At 39.9% G+C, this 21,773-nt stretch overlaps 1 protein-coding gene across 3 annotated transcripts in view; it reads left to right on the forward strand.

Annotated features, from left to right (window-relative positions):
- Nucleotides 1-21,773, forward strand: part of plxna4 (plexin A4) — a 244,758-nt gene that overhangs the window by 153,082 nt on the left and 69,903 nt on the right. For all 3 annotated transcript variants that reach the window (XM_076875467.1, XM_004548251.3, XM_004548250.3), the window contains exons 6-9: nt 13,844-13,967; nt 17,248-17,401; nt 19,632-19,731; nt 20,283-20,397. In XM_076875467.1, the coding sequence (XP_076731582.1) occupies nt 13,844-13,967; nt 17,248-17,401; nt 19,632-19,731; nt 20,283-20,397 (493 nt within the window). The remainder of the gene's footprint in view (nt 1-13,843; nt 13,968-17,247; nt 17,402-19,631; nt 19,732-20,282; nt 20,398-21,773) is intronic.

Below are 21,773 nucleotides of genomic sequence, written 5' to 3' on the forward strand. Positions count from 1 at the left end.
GGTTCCTCTTCAAAAGTGTTCTTCCAGATAGTTTGTTTTTCCAATCAACCTTGAAATCACCTCACTGGTCCGAGCAAAAGCAGAATTGCAAGCTCTCTTGCTCTCTCTCACTCCCTCACACACACACCCACACTCTCTCTCGCTCTCTCTCTCTTACACACACACACATACACACACTCCTTCTCTATCAGCTTTGCCTTTATTTACTCTATAGATCGGTGAGAGGAGCTGTTAGAGAGAACACCAGGGGAAGAGGAGAAAGGCAATCAATATTACAGGAGAGGAAATCAACAGGAGTGGATGGTGCACCTGGCTGTGTGTGTGTGTGTGTGTGTGTGTGTGTGTGTGTGTGTGTGTGTGTGTGTGTGTGTGTGTGTGTGTGTGTGTGTGTGTGTGTGTGTGTGTGTGTCTGCTTCTCTGATAGCAGTCATGTCCTTGACATACACTGACCATTTGTTTAGAAAGACAAATATCTTCAATAATTACTCACATGTTTGACTTTGAATGCACACGGCTGCGTGAAGACATATGCTTCCATTTATCCTACTATTTGCAAAATCCCTTAAACCCCACTATATATGTTTAGATCCATCAAAATTTACATCAGACACCCCCCTCCCTCGCCCCTCCCCGCGGGGAGGGCTCACTAAACCTTGAGCCTCACCTGTCAGCTAAACAGACTCGGCCGTCTCATGCCATCTTCTGCCAAGATGCAAAACGTATGCTAATGCCTGTCAAACTCAGCAGGTGAAAGGAAAGTTTTGAATCGAAGCAGCTCCTCCTTTTCATCTTTTTCTTTTTTCCCCCCTACTCTTTTACCATTGACATTGAATACCACACACTGTCAATCAGGGGAAAGCCTCCTACAGAAGAGTGAGCATATTATAGGCTTCCTGTATCCATATGGGCAGAAGCAACCATAAATGCATTCCTACATGCATGCATTACATGATTTATTCTACGCTGCAGAGTGAAAACATTTCACTTTCAAAACAAGTCACTTTTAAAAAGATTTATCTTTAAATGTCAGAATTTGACAAATTAGTCAATACTTGTTATATTCAACCGTGTTTACACTGTTTTTTTGGTACATGCTAGTCTGATAGGGCTTATTAAGCTTTCTGTTACTTCCATCCACACACCAACCCTTCCAAGTAAAGCAGAAGCACTTCTGCAGGGAGCCAATATAACAAAATGTTACAGCCACGTTGTGGTTATGTTACCCCCTGTAATGCCAGTCTGTCAGCTGTCAGTTTTGTAAGTGGTTAACTACGCTGTCAACACGCCTATCGTGCATGACAGCCAGACAGATTGGAAACCATATTTGGAGAAGTACCATTGTCAAAATGAATGTCATCATATTTGGCATGGATTTTGAGAATATCACACATTCCTCTGTGATATCAGTGTCAATTCGAGACAAGTCGTGCTAATGTTGAGATATCTTCACATTAATAATTGGTTTGACATATCTCAATCTCTGCTTTTGGCTGTGATATTGGTAATATTCCCAGAGCACTGAAATCACTCTCTCCTTGTCACTTTTCTCACTTTTTCATTTTCTTATTCTCCTCCTACTCTTACCTCTTTCCAATATCACCATTCAAATTACACTCCATCTCCAGCAGAGTTATCATACACTATATTCTTCCTGGGCACGTTCGTATGTGTTACCGTTACTTCCACTAGTCCATTTACAGTGTGCATTTTTTTTTTATTTATCATAATTTTAAATGTGTTTTGCTCTATTTTACATTTTTATTTTTGCCCCTTTGATCTGTGTCAGGTGTGAGTGCACTACACAGTACGATGAAAAAATCTTGAACAACCCTTCACTTCTTTATATTTTGTTTCAATGGAGCAAGACTTCCTTGTCAGTTTTAAAGTGGTGTTGTTCTTCAGCCTTTCTCAAAGTCTTTTGAAGTTGGTGTCTGGCTGCTTTTTCCATCCATTTTCAATCCAGTCCTTGTGCCTGACTATTTGAAGGGGATTTTGGTTTTGGTTTTTTTTTTAAAGCCACTTAACACTCACGTATGAATCATTCAAGCATAAAAAAGTTGCTTAATTCAAGAGATGAATCATTGTTATTTCCACACATAACAAACAACTTTGCAAAGCTATTTTAAATTGTATTTAACACATTGTTGATACCAGCCTGTCACAAAAACATAATTTGTTCTCAGTTGCTTAGTTAAATGTATATATATTTTTAGATATTTTTAAGAAAAATATTTCTCCTTCTATGCACCAGTCTTTCTGAATTAGTTGTTTGATACTAATTTAGTTATTAAATGACCATAGATAACATTATATGACAGGTATAAAAACATTATTGCACTAAGAAGGTATTCCCAAAGCGTTTTTAAACAAAAACTAGAAGTGCCAGGTCTAAACTATCTACAGCAGTTTTAAAGTAATTTCCTTAAGAAATGAGGAAAAAATGCAAGAAAGACCTGACACAGGTCCTAGGAGATGCAACTCCTTTCAACTGACCCATCTACTTTTCACTGAAGCCTCATTGAAAATGGTCTCAGTGGAAGTGTGGCTGTCAAGAAGCCCATTATAAAGAAGGGTAACCGGGAGAACAGGATGAGGTATGTCAAATTAAATAAGAATTGGATGAAAAATCAGTGACAACAAATTAGAAATTTTTAGTTCAACCATCGTCAATATGTACGCAGGTCAAGAGAGAGGTACAGTGAGTTTCTACAGCCATCTGTGGAGGCTAAAGACTGTCATGGTTCGGGAGCTGCATTTGAACCAGTGGTCCTGGAGCTCTTGTCAAAACTGATGGAATTATTAACGCAAAAAAGTAACTTCAGATTTTGCTCTGCCATGTAACACCATCGAAAAAGTATCTGATTGGCAATGGCATAATTTTTCAGTGTGACAATGGACAGGGCCCAGACCACAAAATTATTGAAGCAGTGTGGGATCATCTTGACAGAGAACAGAATAAAAGGCAGCTAACATCTTAAAAAAAAAAGGTTGAATGTCCTTCGAAAATCCTGGAGAACTATTTCTGAAGATTACTTGCTTGTCTAAAAGAGTTCAGGCTGTATTGAGAAACAAAAGTCATCATACCAAATATTGTTAACTAAAAAATTGTTTACATTTATATATTTGAAACACTATCCCCCCAACAGCTTGTGGGGATAGGTTAATTGATTAATCCAAATTACCCATAGGTGTGAATGTGAGCGCGAATGGTTGTCTGTCTCTGTGTGTTACCCCTCCGACAGACTGGTGACCTGTCAAGGGTGTACCCCGCCTCTCGCCCTATGACAGCTGGGATAGGCTCCAGCACCCCCCACGACCCTGAAAAGGATAAGTGGAAGCGGATGGATGGATATTTGAAACACTAGTTTCTAGTTTACAAATATTTTTAAATAAATCACTGCATCTGTTTCTAATTTTGTGAGCAAAACATAAAGAAAATCAGAGATGGCTTGGGATTTTTGCACACTAATGGGAATGGGAGTAGTAATGTCATGCTTCTGGCAATAGCCAGATGTCATGTTCTAGCTTATCAGATAAGATCTGTCAGTACAACCAGTAGTAAATCTCTACAGGTAAACTGTGATTATACTGGGGCACCCTAATGAATCAGTGGACCCAGATGATACTGCTACTAAAAGTGTCAATTTGCTTGAAACTTGTAAAGTTTTACAAGCCCACAACTTATATTGTCTTTGGAGTACCACTATGTTTCATAGTAAATGAAGGATAACATAAATCTAAATGCTTCTATGCAGTTGTATGCCAGTGTCCCACAATCACGTCTCCATAAACAGTTGTCTAAGATATGTACATGTGTTTTCTTTGCAAGCTCCTTTGACAACATATGTACAAGCTTATTAGGCTGATACAAAAAGTTCAGGAAGTCATTAGTAAACACAAAATGGCTGATAAAACTTGCAAGTCATGCTGCAAGCTTCTTGCCCCTTCAATCCTTTGTATTCCCAAGACATCTTTGGTGCTGTCAAACGAATAACCTTTTCGGAGGGAAAAGCTAATTGGCAGATCCGTTGAACGTTTTTTTTCTCTCTGTCTTTCTCCCCTCTCTCACCCACACATTAATTCTACACCACCGCTACCTGTCGCTGTGTTCACAGCCATCCATTACCTCAGTATGCTCATTACTGTGGTATGCCACACTAATGCTAATTAAACTGCAGTGCCACAATTAGCATGCCGCCATAGACTCATTGTGTTTGGTTGCAACGACCACTAACCTGCCCCTGGAGGACAGCTCTAAGTGCTTTGAAATATATTGTTAGCAGGGACAGTGACTGTCAACACAAAAACAAAGTTTTTGCAATATTAAAAGGCATCAAATTTAGCAGTTGGCCTAACACCTTTAAGCACCTTTAGTTGCAGTGTTCCCAAGATCAAGTAGGCTGAAATTCTATTAATTCCAATACATCCCTTTATTCTTTTTTTTACAACAGCAGTGATGTTATGCAGTCTAGTCTCTTTTAGGGTTGAAATCACAAAGCAAGTCTCAACGTAATATAATGTGTCCCATGATAATGATGGCACCATGATACAAATATTCAGGAATACTCAATATACTCTAAAACAATTATCCAATGTGTCTCCTGGTATCTGTGTAATTGGAGATGGAAAGGCATACAAGAAAAGATGACAGTCAAGAATTATTTGATTATAGCACTGTGGTGTCAGTGTCTGTGACTGTGCGTTAACACTATTATGTAATTCATATAATGTCTCACATCTAATGATTTGTGTTCCCCCCGCTGTCTGGAAATTATTGGATGAAAGCGTGTAGAATGCCTGCATGCTTTAAGAACAGTATTCAATATTTGGCACCAGTTTATCCCAAGAGGAAGTAGCACAATATATGAGGTGCATAAAGTTGTGCTGTTCTCCATGTGCCTGCACTTCTGCTTTTTTAGAAGTCCCGTTTCAGTCATCTCAGAATTCACAGAACTTTTTGATTATGCCTATGAGGTGTATCTATTTTGTGAATGTGCTTGTAAATATATTTTGTACAGCTAGAAGCTAACTGAGAGAAAATGGAGTCTTTATAAAATTCATCTTCTGAAAAGTTACTGTATGAGCATATCCAGTCATTGATAGACCTCCAGTGAAGGGAAATGGCTAGAAAGTCTTATTCTTGCATCATATAGATATAAAGACGCCAGCTATTTGAAATTTGTTTCAATCACTTCTTAATGCACTGCTAAGATCAGTGTTTAAGAAGTTGTACTCAGTTTGTTAAAGTCCTAAAGATGACTTGACCAACTCTCAGAGTATGTATGCAGTTGTTTCTTTGATCTTGAGATTCTTGGATCTGTGGCATTGCTCTGATGTCTGTGGCCAGGGGAGGATGGCCACCCCTGTGTATGGGTGACTGATTTCACCCCTCACCTCTTGGTGGGTGCGAAGGGAAGTTGAGGGGAAGGGAACAAGGCCAAGAAGTGACAGGGGCATCAGGACGGAACGGAATTCTGCACATCCCAGTTCCCTCTCAACTGTCACCATCATTGTGTGAAGACACACACACACACACACACACACACACACACACACACACACACACACACACACACACACACACAAACCAATCTACCTAACCCCAACACACATCCGCAAGCAAGCACACCCACTTTTAAGTCAGGACCATTGCTCACTGTCACCTTTTGTCACTCTGCCACACACAGGGAAGCACAGACACTGGGAAATGGACATAAACACACCCACATAGTGGTGAAGGTGTCTTGCCTTTGTCTGGCAGAGCATGAACCAGACACAGGAACTGACATAAGACTGAGAGGATTGAATGAGAGACATGGCAAGAGTCAAAGGAAGTAAAGATATATGGTGATGTATTCCAAGTGATGAGGTAAACTGAGGAAGGGAGAAAGAGGTTGATTATAAATTCACAGCGAAAATGAGGAGGGATTAGGAATCTTCTGGTTAAGTAAACGAAACTCTGTAAGCAGGTAATCTTGATGAGGATGTGAGGGTAAACACACACACTCACAAGCACACACACTCACACACACACACACACAGACCATATGAGAGATCACCTCTGGGGAATCGTACTCAGGTAAATCACTTCACATGTCCCGTCACATAGCTGTTTCTATGGCAACAAGAGCTAAGTCACAACATAATAACCTTGTTATATAATCCAACGGTAATCCCTACTGATGTTTCAGCATTAGTGTCACCAGTGTGTTCATTTCAAATCATACATTGAAAGGCTGAATCGCTTGATCTATATTTAGTCTTGATATATTAGGTGTAATTAGCTGATTTTAGATGACTATATGCAAAAAAATTGGTGTATTTGCTATCCAAATTTGGGATTGTGGGGTATGATTTATTTTTTTACTCAGTAGTTGAGCCATATTTTGTGCTCTTTTGTTCATGCATACCTCAGATGATGAGCGTGCTTCTCACAGTGAACAAAGCCAGCTATTAATATGCGGCATGGACTAGCTCCTTGTTAGCTCAAATTCAGACTAGGCAAAAAGGAAATGTTCACAGTAAAGTATGAGATTGTGTTGAGAATATGCAATAGGCAAGACCATTTCAAAAGCTGTGCTTTCTGAGATGTATGACATATTTAAAATGAACCCATCTAGTTGTTTTGTCAATGTCCCCAGTTCGAAACAGCTTTGTGACCGTGAATAAACACACCTTAACACCCCAGGCTGTATATCGACTGCCTGAATCAACAGTATCATATGCCCCTATCTATAGTTGCACACATGAAGGGAAATAATACAATGTACTGTAGATAAAGATGAAAGCTGAGTGCACTGTTGAAACTCCATTGAAAACAACCATGCTGTCCCCCTTAAAGGGAAGTATGAAGACATCAACATGGAACCTAAAACATGGAACCTCTGGAAATACTGTAGATGCACAGCAATAGTAAACTAATGCGTTTCTTTGTCTGGGCTTCTATCTTATGAATGCCAGGTCAAACTGTGTTGATGTAGTAACAGGACAGTGATATGTGAGCCATTTCAAAACTGTTCCCTTTTAAATCCATCGCGTACTTTATTCCATCTAAAGTATCGCATTTTCTTTGCTCACTATGGGTGCTTAAAGATGATAATCATAAGACTTCCAGTGACAAAGTAAAAAAAATATAGGTTTAAAAAAGTATAACATTACTAATTAATTACTTGGTTTCTGCCTTTCTCACATGCACTCAGCTAACCAGCATACCTGGTATGGTCTAATGGCATTATCTGGACCAGGAGTCACATCAAACACGATTAAAACGACAGCCTAATAAACCTGTCACAGCATGTCACCACCGCCTGTTTCTACCAGGGGACTGTTTGTTTGTTAGTGTGTGGAAGTGAGAGAGTAAGACGTTGTTGCCGTGTCTTTTGACTACTGCTAAATTTGCATAGCACTAAAAGTCATGGCAGAGAAACAGCTGCTCGTTGATGCCCGGAGGCCAGGGCTGATGCTGCCAAATCTAATCACCGCCTAGTGCTAGCATCTTTTTTGGGGTTTTTTTGTGTTTTAAGATTTATAGGTTGTTGAGCTAATGACACCCATTTAGAATATTGGTGACGTCAGCCTCTCCTTTCCTCACTTTTGTTTTCCGGTCATCCATCACGAATTACATTTGACGCTATTATAGAATTTAATATTGCAGCGACTTTATATCCAAATTGTAAGCTTTGTGAGCACTTTGGTATCACGATGTTTAGCAAAAATATTTTGTCATCAGATAGTCTTTGGTGATCACATATTAAAGCATTTCTAACTGTTTACATATTTACGGTATGCAGTTTATATATACTTTAATAGGTTCTTTTAAAAAAAGTCTCATACAGCTTAAAACCTGTGCAAAGGAGCAGTCTTACTGTATAATTTTCTACTCAGTTGGTGTTCTTGCACCAGTGGTATGCAAAGGGGATAGCTCAGAGATTTCTAGACCTGGGGCAGAGATTCTGCAATTTCTGTGTCTTCAAGTATGGCCTTATAAAAGACAGATTGTGTGTGTGTGTGTGTGTGTGTGTGTGCACATGTGTGCACACAAACCGGTTCACACAAACCGGAGTAACAGGGTCATGGCCAGTGGGCCAGGTAATAACTCTCCCGCCAGCCCCTTCATGCGGATTTCTGCTCTGAGGACCACCACTCTTAATGATAGCAGGAGGAGGTACGCTTACTCTTGTGTGTGTTCATGTGTGTTCAGCTGCGTTCGTGTGTTTGGTCACATGTGCAAGTGTGAGATGTAGCCACCTTAAAAGTTGAAGTGTCATTTGACTGAATCACTGTGACATAGCCCCTGCTCTAAGGTACTTTATATAGGCCGAGGCTATTAGTATGTATAGACTTCTATATGGTGTCTGATGATGCATGGTTAGCACAGTAATTGGTTTTTAGTTGGACTACAGAGTGCCTATTTGTAGGGCATTGAATCACCACAAACAACAGTTAATATAACAAAAAACTGTGGGTAATATATAACAAATCCTATCAAATTTAAGTATTTTAATTCATAATAAAGTGGCATTACAATGTGCCTTATTTAATGCTTTAAAGTACAAAGGAGTATTGTACACAGTTGATATTACCTACCCATTGTGTTTTTTGCGATGACATGACATCAATCATGTCACCTTTTTAAGCTAAATGGTACATGGTAAAATCATATGCATGTCATTTTAATTCATCTCCTAGTGTTGACTATGTATCTATTTTTCTGGCTTGTACGCATATGTTGCATACAATACTGTAGCTATGATAAATATTTTGTGGTGAAATGTATTGTTCATAAGGTTGTCTTGCTTTTAATAGCTGTGACAGCCTCACCAACAGTTGCCAAAGCTAAAAAAAAAAATTCCTTCTGTGCCCTTTGCCCAGTCTCTCTCTATAATTGTGTCACCTTATCAAAGGCTGGGAGAAACAAGAGTGCAGATTAGTTTTCATTCAGGGCCCATCTAATCCTTTCAGCTTGTTCTTTCATAACGTGTCATTGCCAGTCAGTCAAACAGCTCTTCACAACAGCAGTGTTTACTATCCAAATGAATAGATGTTGTACGTCTAATTCTCTGGAAAAAAAAAAGGGAACAGATAGCCCGAGTCAAGCTTTTTATGACTGCTATTTGAAATCTAAATCGCTTTGATCTCGGGGGTCCTCTAAATGTTCTATTCTTTGATGTTTACAAAAGGGTGAGATTGTTGCATATTGTTACAAATGATGCAATCTTTCTTTCCTTTCAGGATCCGCGTGGAACGTAATTGAAAACAATTATCCAGTGCTTTCCTCTGATAATGCCCATCACTTACATCAGTTAAACCATGTAAGGCATTATCTTAAACATCCTTTCAGTAAAAACCCAAGTCGCCAAATGGCCAGATAAATTCTCCCCTCTCCCGGCATGGACATAGCCAATGTGTGTAGCTATCCTATGCTTTGGCTAGAGATTCAATCAGGATGTAAGACCATTTGGTAAATGAAAATATTCATATGCATCTGTTAACTGGTTACCCACTAGCATCTCAGTAGGATTCTCTGCTGGGAGTGAATAAAATAAAAGGAGGTTTTATTTAATCAAACTAAACAGAGCATTGGTATGCATGAATTGTGACTGTGTGCTGGTGGAAGATGAACCATTTGATCTGAATGTTTGCGTGATTGGTGGGTGACATTGCATTGTGCTTTAAGAAAATGCTGATTCTAGAGCGAGCCTGTGTTTTGTTGGTGTATCCCTCCACCATGCCAGTGATCTCGATGAACACAAAAAAATGAGACATCAGCTCTATTGCCCATTATTAGGAAGGTAGATTAAAAAATCGGTAGCTTCCCTCTTCTCTTGAGTCACTTTCTCTGCATTGTTGAACTCAAACAGAAATTATTTGACCCCTTTGTTTTTGTTTAAACCTGCTCAGCAATTCTGTGACCTTAAGACTCTGAAGTGCAGATGCAATATACAGTTTCTGCAAGGCCAGAGAAAGCCAAAGTGAAACTGTTCTAGAAATTAGAAACACTCTTGCAAAAAGAGACCTTTTCTTTCTAGTTCATCTTGTGATTTAGTGCGTACAGTTTGTTTAAATAGTAGCTTTACAACAAACAATCTTATAACATTGTCTTTGGCAACATTTATAGACCCACACTTTCCATAAACAGCTTAACAGAAGATCAGTAAACAAGTTGAGGGATGTTGAATAGCTTGGATACATGTCTGATGATCTACCCAAAACCAATTTAATCGTGACCATGAAAAATATTTTCAACATTAACAGAAGCTATTTCAGTTTACTCACACATTATAGATAGGGCTACTTATGAATAACCAGAAAAATCAAAGTAAAAAGTAAATATAGCAGGATTGTTGTGATATATAAAAAACAAAAGTGTTCTCAATTTTAAGCATCTGTTTACATCAAACGAATAGCATCTCATGCAGATGCTATTCATTGAAGGAAAACTTTACAGGGCTGAAGGCAAAAGCAAAATGTTCACTTTGACCAAGGTGAAAGTGACTTTTCCCTTCAAAGTCCTGGAAAAAATAGAATTCTCCATTCCTTCTGTCTTTTTATTTTTTCAGTTTATTAATAAAAGCTGGTAATCACATGCAAATGAAATGTTACAAACCTCCTGTAAATATTCTTAGTTATGTTTCAGTGAGCTATTACCTTAACCCCAGCTGTTAAATAACGAAGGCAGGCATTTAATTGCTATCAAACTATTAGAATAACAGCAGTCACCATGAATGAAACTGATCATCACAAAATGATGGATAATAATAACCATCTTTGTGTGTTTTGTAGTGAGAGATAAGGTGTTGATGCTGTGTCGGTCAGGCGGTGATGTTTGAGCTGCGGTATTTCAACACCTCTGCACTTTTCTTAGGACTGTCACAAAACACATAATCCTGAAAATAAATGTAATTAAAAAATGAATTAATTGTATTCATGTTTTTAATCACTGGCATCATACTTTACACATGACAACAGATTTGATTTACTGGAATAATGTGGTCTTACAGAGTACAAATACTTATATGTATTCTATATTTCTCTATAGGTGTGAAATTAATCTATAGCAGATTAAATTCAGTGAGTCAGGATATTTTTTTTTTTAATCCATCTTCACTGCACATAACAACCAAAACAAATTGCCCCCTGTCCACTTTTTAAAGTAGAGGATCATACCTTGTCTCATAATCCTGTATTAACAAGTCCCAGTCCAGCTATGCCAGGTCTTGTTGTTGCAACCATCCACTCATACTGCATCATTACGTCTTATAACTGCATTAAGATGCGTTATAAGTCCTGCGGATGATAAAACATCAGCTGCAAATCTTGGTAGATGTGAATATTGGACAAAAATAAACAATTCAACGAACACATAAAAAGAAAACTGTAAAATTTGAAAATGTTATTCACTGCAAACTCAGCATTTACACATCCTCGCATCTTGTCCTGTTTACTCTGTTTCATTCTCTTTACTGTTGTGTTCCTACATCGTCATCATCCTCTCCACCACTGTCATTTACAGCAGCAAGAGTCTCATAAAGATGATGTCATAAATCTGGGTCATAATAAGGTTCAGCAAGGGACAGCAGATATTTATCAACCCTGAGCTTATCCCTCATAAATCAAAATGCTACTAGGGTTTGTTTTATTGGTCATTTTCAAAAGTCTGGTAACTTTTTCTGCAATGTTTTCACTGTAACTGTGCTGTAGAGATTGGAGTTACTATATTATAGAAAAGAAGAGGGGGGGGGGGGGGAAGATCAACAACTCCAGATGTAGGTCGGTCAGTTCATCTTCAAGGATGTGTCATTTGTGAGAGGACATCTAATTCCTTCTTTGAAATTTTAAGGAATTGTTCTATCTGTTGAACATTTTCTAAATGTATTAGGCCTGAATTGAATTTAGTAATGAGGCAATCATGCATAGTGATGATTCACTTAAAGAGATTGTGCCAGTTAATGTTAATAATGCAATACAGCCAGCGATTTTGGCATGAAATGCATGTTTTTCTACCAAAACACAATGTACCGTGACACTGTTAAGGAACGCACACAAAGACAAACATCATTATGGGCACAAAAGCACATACAAAGCAAGTATTTAGAACCTTATTTCCAAAAAAGTTGGAATGCTGCTTAAAATATGAATCAAAACAGAAGCCAATGGTACGCATGTAACACTATATCTAATTTTGAATGTTGCTGCAAAGCTAAAACTGCCTGTCCAATATTGTGTTGCTTGGTCTGCAGCAATGTTTACGTGGGTGGTATCTGTCAGAGTACAAAGTAAGATCCGCATAATGCCAGAACCCAAGGTTTTCCTACAGAACTTTGCATGCTAATGAGATGATCCATGTCACGCACCGCACCTATCAGCACTTTTAATGTCGTGGTTGATCAGTGTTTGTCGGTGAAAGTGTGCTTTTCTTGGCAGGGGGGGGTTATGTGGGTTGTTTGCCTGGGGGGTTACTTATATGATGCGGCCTTATTAAATCAGTGCTAGAAGAGGAGGCACAGACATCAGTGATTGAAAAGCACAAAGGAACCTGAAGCGATTAAACCCCTACTCAAACCAGCTTAGAAGGGAAAGCTTCACAGAAAGCCAACAATGGTTGCATTCCTTTAAGTCGTGCTTCTCTTGTGCTTTCTTTTCCACACTCTCTCTCTCTCTGTTTCTCTCTCGGCAGCGCTCTTTACCCCTCCTCCTGTTCTGTGCCTTTCTCGAACAGATTATTTCTTTTCATTTTCTTTGTCTGTCTTCTTTGCAGCACGTTAGGCCGCTTAACTTTACAATGCTCATGTCAGGTCAAAACCCACCCTCCTTCTGTCTGTCCAATTCAGGAGAAAAAAGCCTCTTTCTGCATAAGGTATTACTGTATCTCAGACGTCAACCACCTCGAAAGTCTTTCTTTCATTCGTTCATTAAGGCCTCTTTCTTTCTTTTCAGCCTTTTATTCCTCTAAAGGAGTTTTAGGGCGCTCTCTGGATTTTCCAGGTTGTTAATTGCACAGAAAGTTTTTGTCTGAATCAATAGGGGATTAAACTTGAATAAGTTTATGAGGGGATTCGATTAGAACAAGAGCATGTGGGTGTTTGTGTAGAGAAGAAGGTTGAGGTGATATTACAGTCTGGGGCTGTTTTTTAGAATTTCTCGCTAAGCATATATTTAACAACAGTTTAAATAATTGTGTTTCCCAGCCACTTCTACTGGAATTTTTAATGTGAAAACTTTCCATTGCAGCAGTTTTGGTGAGAACCAGTTGCGCTTCTCATACTCCTTTAATTACGAGCTCATTTAGATCGCCCAGCTATGGGAAATGACCTTGTAGTCTATCAAGGGATTGTTTTTGGAACATGAGTCAGTAAACTCCTCTTACACCACAAATGGTCCAGTACTCCAGCTCCCCAAAACGCTGTATTCTACTGGATTAGACAGAAGTAATCTATCCCACGTCCCAAACAACATCCACATATCCACCTGCATTTGGCACTGCCCATGAATGCCAGTCATTAAGATGACTTTGCAAAGAAGAGGACTACTACCTCTTTCCCAATGGGCCGTCTCCACTTCCACATATAGAGCAACCATTGTTTTAAATGTAACTGCTCCCAGCCCTGTGGTGACCAGCCTTCCATTCACTGAACACTGAGGCTGGTACGCTGCCAGAGAGGAAATATGATAAATGTGTATAGCACCAACTGTCGGGGAGGGGGAGGGACATTCTCTTTTTCCCAGATGCCAACAGGTGGAAAGGGGTAAGCCCTGGTCAGGTTACTGCAGGCATGCATATGCCAATAAGCATGTGTGTATTTGTCTCCACGAATAACACTCCCTGTTGTTGTTCTTTTTCCAGGTGTGCCAGAAAGGAGAAATGTGAGCGCTCATCAGAGCCCCGGCGCTTTGCATCCGACATCAAGCAGTGTGTGCGTCTCAGTGTCCATCCAAACAACATCTCCGTGTCCCAGTTTAGTGTCACGGTGAGTGGAAAACAAACTCACTGAATCAGATACCCTGAAATGGAAACAAAGGCTTGTTTGGGGCTTTAGATGCGCAAACCTTGTGTTTTTTCCCTGTGTGTGTTACATGTCCTATACTATCAGGCATCAGTTTCCTCTTTGTGTCACCTGGAAGATTAAATTTAGTCACATTTTAAATTGAAGTAATTAAATATATCTTTCTCTGACTGCATATGGAATATTTTTAGCAGCCAAACGTGCATTTGCTTTACTGGAGCCACATTGCAATAGAAAGTGAGGATAATTGAATAAGTTTCTGGTGAGAATATCTTGTCTGGCAGATTGACAAAATCACACTCTCAAGCATAATTTGTAATATGGTGGAATTACGCTCTAAATACTGATTAGTAGCTTGTTTTAACTCTGTAATCCTGCTTTATATGATTTTACTGACTGCCAGCAGGCATTCCTCAAATCCCGACCTCACAACTTACAATCCCGTCCAACGAAATGGTCTCCCAACAAATGTCAACAATCATTGACAGAGTATAGTTTAGCTCGGCTGTGTTTATTGTGATTGTTGGCAGCCAAATGCACCACTTTTCCCCCTGGATGTTTCATTCTCAAACAGCTGCCAGATTTAAAGGGTCTGAATTGTTTTTATTGTTTAAGTGTATTGATTGGTGTGCAAAGAGGCTGTGATCCATTGCAATAAAAATATGTCTCTGCAGAAACTGGAGAAACACAAGCGCTCGAACTATCTCGGTGTATCCCCGTGTCAGCTTTCACCACGACACAAAATCTTTTTTTTTCTTTGATTTGAACAGGATCAAGAGGCTAATGTTTTAAATGTCAGCATCTTTGACGTTACTAGAAAGTACTGCAGTAACACTGTGTGTTATATAGTATAAATATTCCACTTACCTTACTGTACCCAGCATCAGAGGTTAACACGGTGGTGCAATTTTAACTCATAAAGTGCAATCAGCATGAAAGATCTCCATTGCATCAAGGGTCACGTGCGGATTGCATTTTTTTTTTAAGAAGAAGAAGAATTCCTCTGCAACACAAAAATGATATTTATGAGTGTGTGTGTGTGTGCGTGCGCGTTGTTGCTCAAGCCTTTCAAGTGTTTAACCTTTTGCCAGACATATCCCATCCAGGGGCTTCTGCCTAACAGACAAAGGCTTTTGTTTGACCTTTTTGTTCTTAAATATTTGTTGAGAAAGATAAGGCTTAGAAATTCTTGACAGAAACGGGTACACATCACCGCTGAAGTTGGACCTACTCTAGATGAAGCCATTATTTTCTAAGCTCCAGAAGTTCCAGAAAATAACTTTCTGAGCAAATAGTTTTAGGATCTGCCTCAAAAGTCATCATAAATATATCTGGCTGATCACAGCCAACACTGGAGGAAGAAGGGGTTGTGCTCGTTATAATACTATTATGCTTCTAGAGGGACAGATGGAACAGCTGTGTCATGCAGTTTTTCACACACACAGAGGATGTAGTCTTTTTACATGTCGTAATTCTCTTTCATTTTCTTAATTTTCTCCCTACATTGCTTTGCTATGCTATGGGTGCAGACGTTAGCAAGTCAAGAGGAAATGCGAGTGGAAGTTATTATAAAATGAAATTGCTCTATTGCATCTGGGCTTTTAAGAGCTAATTGTTGCTTATATGGTTGATATTTCCATAGATTTTTTTTTTTATATGCCAGATGTGATGCAGGAATAATGTACTCTTAAGTTTAGATCTTACTTTTATGTCACTCTTCTGGACATAAAAGGTCATAAATAAAACAATCATGTCTGCTTTAAAGCTTGCTTAATAATAAACATAAGAAGACATAAAGTTTAAGTCAGTCTTCTCTGTAGCGTTGACTGCGTTTGAATAAATCCTCTCTGCAGCGAGGATATTTTTCACCCATCTAAGATGAACACCAACACATATTCTCAGCGTCAGGCATGGTGTTTTATAAACTACCGGAGGTCATTTGTGCGCGCGCATTTGTCGGCTGTTCCTATTAAAGATGAGTATGTTATTTCCATACTCATGCATCACTGCTGCGGCTCGGCTCTAAATGTAATTGAGGGAACTCTACATCTGTCCGCCTTTCCTTCTTAAAAGGAAAAATAAATAAAGAAGACGAGAAATAAAGGAGGTGAGAGAGAGAAAAGTCATGCAGTGTCCACCTTTATGCTGGATGTTGTGTATCTATTCACACCAGTACCCATTAAATAGCAATATAAAAACAGCTCAGGTCAGCCCTTCTTTGGCGCTGAGGCAGCTTTCAACACTACTACTACTATAGGCTACGCTTCAAATCAATGCCTAGACCAAAGCCCCCTTGCAGACACAGTTTTCCGTCAGTATGTATATTTCAGTCTTGACCCCTCTCCATCTGCTCCCCAAGTCTGTTTTTTTTTTCTCTTCCTTTTATCCACGGAGTAATTTTTCTGTCTCCCACTGTTACTAGTTCACCTGAAGCCTTTTTTTCCTGAGAAGCTGAAAGAGCTTGCATAGCATTTTCAAATGAAGAGGAGGAATTTGCATTCTTTATTTCAAAAGTCTTCTTTTCACTTGCTGTCCAGCACCCTGCGTGCCAGCACTCTCACTATTTCATCTTCTCACTAATAGTTCATCCTGCACTTTGAGTTTTACTTTGGATTTGAGTTTTCTGTTTTTATCATTTTATTCACCTTTTCCAAAACATTTTATATCACAACACCTTTTGTTCTCAAAGAGCCAGACAGCCAGGAATTTAATGTGGAACTGAAAAATCAATGTAGCTCATACAATGCCACAAGGCATAATGAAAGGTGGCTAGAAAGGTATCAGTGCTCTTGGCAGTTGGATACAGCCTGTTAAGATGGAACTAATTTCAGTTTTATGTCTTAATGCATTAGAGGGTGTCCATGTTGTGTGGACATTCAGCCAGGATATGCAACTGACACCTGGTTCAAGAACCCTCCCAGTGTCCCCTCTGGCCACTGACCACTGTGCTGATTGATCTTTACTCTGCAGTGACCTTGCATGAGTTCCCTGCTCAGCAGTCTTATCTGAAAATGTGAAGTTCTCACAGATGTGTGTCAGACATAAAATTACATTTAGGGCTTGTTTATCTTGTCTCACTTGTTTATCTTAGACCGCAGGGCAGCTATAAAATGCACCTGGATATGAGTCATCATGTATGTTTTAAACTGGCTTTCGTGCTGTCATGTATGTGTTAGCTTTAGCTGGCCTTAATCTCTTTTATCATATCTGACGGCTTGTATCACTTTTCTTTCCCTTTCTGCAGTTGGTGTTGGAAGCCCATAATGTTCCAGAACTCTCTGCAGGTGTCAACTGTACATTTGAGAACCTGGCTGAGATGAATGGCTTGGTGGAGGGAAATCGGATAAAGTGCTCCTCGCCCGCTGAAAAGGAAATGCCACGAATAATCGTTGACAAAGGTAAAAAAAAAAAGAAGAAGAAGACTGGAGTCATCACGTATTAGATTAGGACTTGATTGACTCTCAGGTACATGCACATCTGGATATTCTCCCTTCTGTCAGAAGCATGCTTGTCCTAGGGCAATGAGTGTTCTGTGAATTTTTGTTTTCTCATTGCCATCAGTAACTCAGCAGGCCTTGAAGCACTGCCTTAGGATATGTTTAGTAATTGAATGAACATTAGTTATTTGTCTGAATGTGGGATTTTTCTTCTCGCCTACCTTAACATGAATACGCTCTAGAGGGAGTTACGGGACCCTAGTTAACCTCGGTGTAAAAAGCAGAAAATCACACTTCACAGCGTGGTTTTACTACAGCATTTCAGCTAACGTGTAGCCTAGAGATAATATAATCTCTGTGGACAGTTTCCCTGTGTACCACTGCCTTACTGATCGTTTTCATTTACATGGAGTTTTTCTTTTGATAACCCTGTCCTTCTCTCTCTTGGGTGGCCAAGCTTGTTCTAATTGAGAAAACTCCCATCTGGGAAGGTCTGTCTGCAGGCAGTTGATCCTTCACCAACACTTATGTGTCCTCGTGTTGAGATAATGAAATTGCCATCCCTTGATTTTTCTTTCTAAAAGAAGAAATAGAGAACAAAAAATATTAGGATTCGGCTGTAATGCTACCATTTATGATGGAAAGGCTCTAAAGAAGATCTTTTCAACTGTTTGCGCGTCGTGCAAAAAAAGTAGTCTCTACATTGTTTATATAATGGATTCAAATGCAAAGATACACATTCGCGTTTTTCTTTATTCCTCGATTGCTCCAAGAACAGAAGAACAGAAGAATCACACATATATGTGCCTAACAGACATATGAAATCATTTCAATAAAGTTATCCACAGACAGACAGCACACATGTACATGTATAGCTGAAAGGGAGCCTGGGGGTGCTTTGGGGAATTTGAAGAAGAAAAAAAAAACGTTTGTTCAATGTTTGCTATGTCACATGTAAAGCTGGTAATGCTGCAGTCATGCAAACATTGATGTGCAAATATGTACTCTGAGTCATCCACAAATGATCCATACAACATTTCTCCCTACCAACTGCTTGTTACCCTCCACTCTCACAAACATATGGTTTTCCTGTTTTAGGGAGAGGAAACCATTCCAAGTGTTCGTGTCTTTTATCTTCAATTTTTACTAGTACTCATTAGTCTAAGCTCAGTTGAAAGAGGGAAAAGGGAGAGCGATGGATGAAGTGACGAGAGGCGGGGAGAGATAGTGTTAGCAGGCTTCAAGGTAACATTTAGGTGGCCTAATTAGGACAGATCCGTTGTCAGTGGTGCTTTACTGTGATTGATGAATGATTCCTCCTTTGTTGGAGAGATGGGGGACAGACACGAGGGAGACGAAGGAGTTGCAACATGGAAGGAAGTGAGGAGACCTGGGTAGAGAGAGAGAGCGAGGATGAGAGAGAGACACATAGGTAGTCTAGAAAGAGAGAGAGCGCATTTAGATGTGTGGATGGGCTGTTGAATTAAACATGAACTCCTTCATTAGTGCCAGACAAAAGGACACACCAAATACAGATGAGGCGCAAGCTCATGGACACGCACACTCGAACAGACACACACAAACACACACGTACTTTCCGTTTCATCTTCTTCTTCCTTTACCTTGTCAAAGACTCTCTCAAAGACTTTTCCAGGGGAATATTGTCCATCCCGAGGGATATGCGCCAACTTTTGTTTCTTGTAAGACGCCAGGAATAGGCAGAGTTAACCCAATAAAACCCTCTTCTTCTACTCTCTTTCTTTGCTAAGACATACTGCCTTTACCATTGCAACAAGCTGATCACCTGTAGCTCCTAGCAGTGCAGTCGTTTTCTTTTTCTTTAAAACGACATCTAACTCGACGTCGTAAAATGATATTTGAATAAGCGAATGAAATGATTATCATACAAGTGGTGTCGACCCCCTGCCTGTGCTGAAAGAGTAACGGTGACACTCTAACATTACCATTATAATACTGTTTTGTTTCTCCTACTTGTTTGAAGAGTTGAATGAAGCTGTCAATAACGGCTTCAAGTAACGTGTTCTGAAACAAAGGCAATTCCTCCTTCTGTTAGTTCTCATTGTTGTTGTCCTTGTCTTGTGTTTCTTTGTTTTGTTAGCAGAGTACAAAAGCTTTCTTCCTACCTCTGTGTATCAAACCGTTAATTTTGACTTTAATCTGTTTTCTCTAGGTGACCACCAGATCGTGCAGCTCTATCTCAAGTCCAAAGAGACCGGCCTGGCATTTGCAAATACAAGTTTTGTTTTCTACAATTGCAGTGTGCACAAATCGTAAGTTTATGTCTACTATTAGTTTCTAATTGCACTTCAGTGAGTGTATAAAACAATGCCAAAGTTATGTTGTATTAATATCTGGGGGGCCGAACTAAAGAGTCGAGGCATGCAGCACTTGCAATTAGTTTGTGTCTTGCTTCCTTGACCTTTGGGGTGGCTCTGGCTCAGGAAGTAGAGCAAGTCGTCTTCTTACTGAAAGGTTCATGGTTCAATCCTTGGCTGCCCCAGTCTGGGTGCCAAAATATCTTTGGGCAATAACCACAGGTTACTCCCAATGCATTCATTGTAGTGGGAATGTTTGGTAGAAAGTGTATATACGTAGACAACGTGAATGAGATATGTTGTCTAAAGTGCTTTGAGTGCTCTGTGAGGTCCAGTACATTTAAAACAGATACTTTGTTGCAAATCTAATTCCTCTATATTGTTGAAAAGCTGCCACAAACTATGTGCAGAATCCATTTGTGCACAGAAGTTGTTACATTGAGCTTTTGTACTTCAGTGCATTTGGTGCTGCTTAGTCCTAATTCAAAACTATGCTCTCCTTGTAGGTGTCTGTCATGTGTGAGTAGTCCCTACCAGTGCCACTGGTGTAAATACAGACATGACTGTACCCATGACCCTCGCACATGTTCCTTCCAGGAGGGTCGAGTGAAGAAGCCTGAGGTGAGTCCCAAACCGAGCATGAGATTAAAAGTTTGCATTGGTTTTTGTTTTTATTTTCAACCTGTACAGGTATTGAAACACATTGTAGCACCCAGAAGGTAGACGATGCCGGTGCTAGGCGGGATTGTAAAGATGTGCTGTCAGAATTGTTGTTTAAGCAGCTCTCAAGGGGGACCATGTTTTCTAGCATCACTTCTGTCTATAGATCTAAAGACTGTCAAATTACATCCCGTTAAGACATTGTCCACAAATCCTCAGATTTTACTGCTGCCCAGCTTCAGTCCAGCCTCTGGGTATTGAGCCAGCTAAGTTATAAAACATGGTGAAATAAATTGAGGGGAAATGTTTGGCTATGTGAGACTAATAGCCATCGGTGGAGGTTTTACATGCAAAAAGAGTTATGTTAAAAGGACTGAGACACCTTTCAGCTGTAGTGCTTCCATCTGGCATGAGCCTCTTGGCATGTCTCACTCTTGACTGCACATCAAAGGGCAGTGGAAGCTAATAAAACTGAGTCATTTCCACTTGCCCAACCCTATTCCCTGTGACAGCTTAGTCTGTGTGAATTATCAATAGTATTGGCAGCCAGTTCTATTCCCTTCGAAACAGAACCCACTGTAATTAGGCTGCTCTGCTGCAGAGGACAAGCCACTCACTGGATGGGGTACATTCAGTGAATGCCCCCAAAGCAGCCACTCCCGATCCTGTGAGAGAGAGGCTTCATGCTGATTTAGAGTGGCTGCAGCAGTAGTAGCCTTTAGGGCAAAGCGGCGAGGTAAAGGAAATTTAGGGGATGTCCCCGTGATTTGGGCCTGTGGGTACATTATTCCACGGGTATCTGCATTTCTCTGTATTTTTATGTGTATATACAGTGTGTGGCTGTCTTTGGCCTGTCTGTTTGCTGACAATTCGCAGTGGCTTTCAGGGGGAGGGTTTTACAGGGAGTGAGTGGCCTGTTAATCTTAGCCTGAGGTGAGCTATGATGAAGATCACTAGTGCTCATGTCTAGGTTGGCAGACGCCGCACGACGGGCAGGGACAAGCTTAGCCAGATTGTCTCCTTTGATGAGCAGTCTGCTCTCGATTGTGTTATTCCACCCGTGTTTCCCCCGAGCCATTCAACCTGCTCAGACGATATTATTTTCTTTTTCCGCCGTTTCCATTATCCTTTTGAACCTTCTGCTTAGTTAGGCCCAAGCGTGAGTCTTTGCAGGTTTACTTTTCCAATTAGCTCAGGCGCCGGTGGTCAATATTGACTCTGGATAATAACGCGTGAATCCTCTCCTATTGTGTTGCTGACTAAAAGAAAACCATAAATAAAGCAAGGCGGATTTTGGTATTAGCACATTAATGACATCCTTTTTTTTGACATGTTGT

This window comes from Maylandia zebra, linkage group LG17 (genome assembly GCF_041146795.1).
Source record: "Maylandia zebra isolate NMK-2024a linkage group LG17, Mzebra_GT3a, whole genome shotgun sequence".
Taxonomy (NCBI): Eukaryota; Metazoa; Chordata; class Actinopteri; order Cichliformes; family Cichlidae; genus Maylandia; species Maylandia zebra.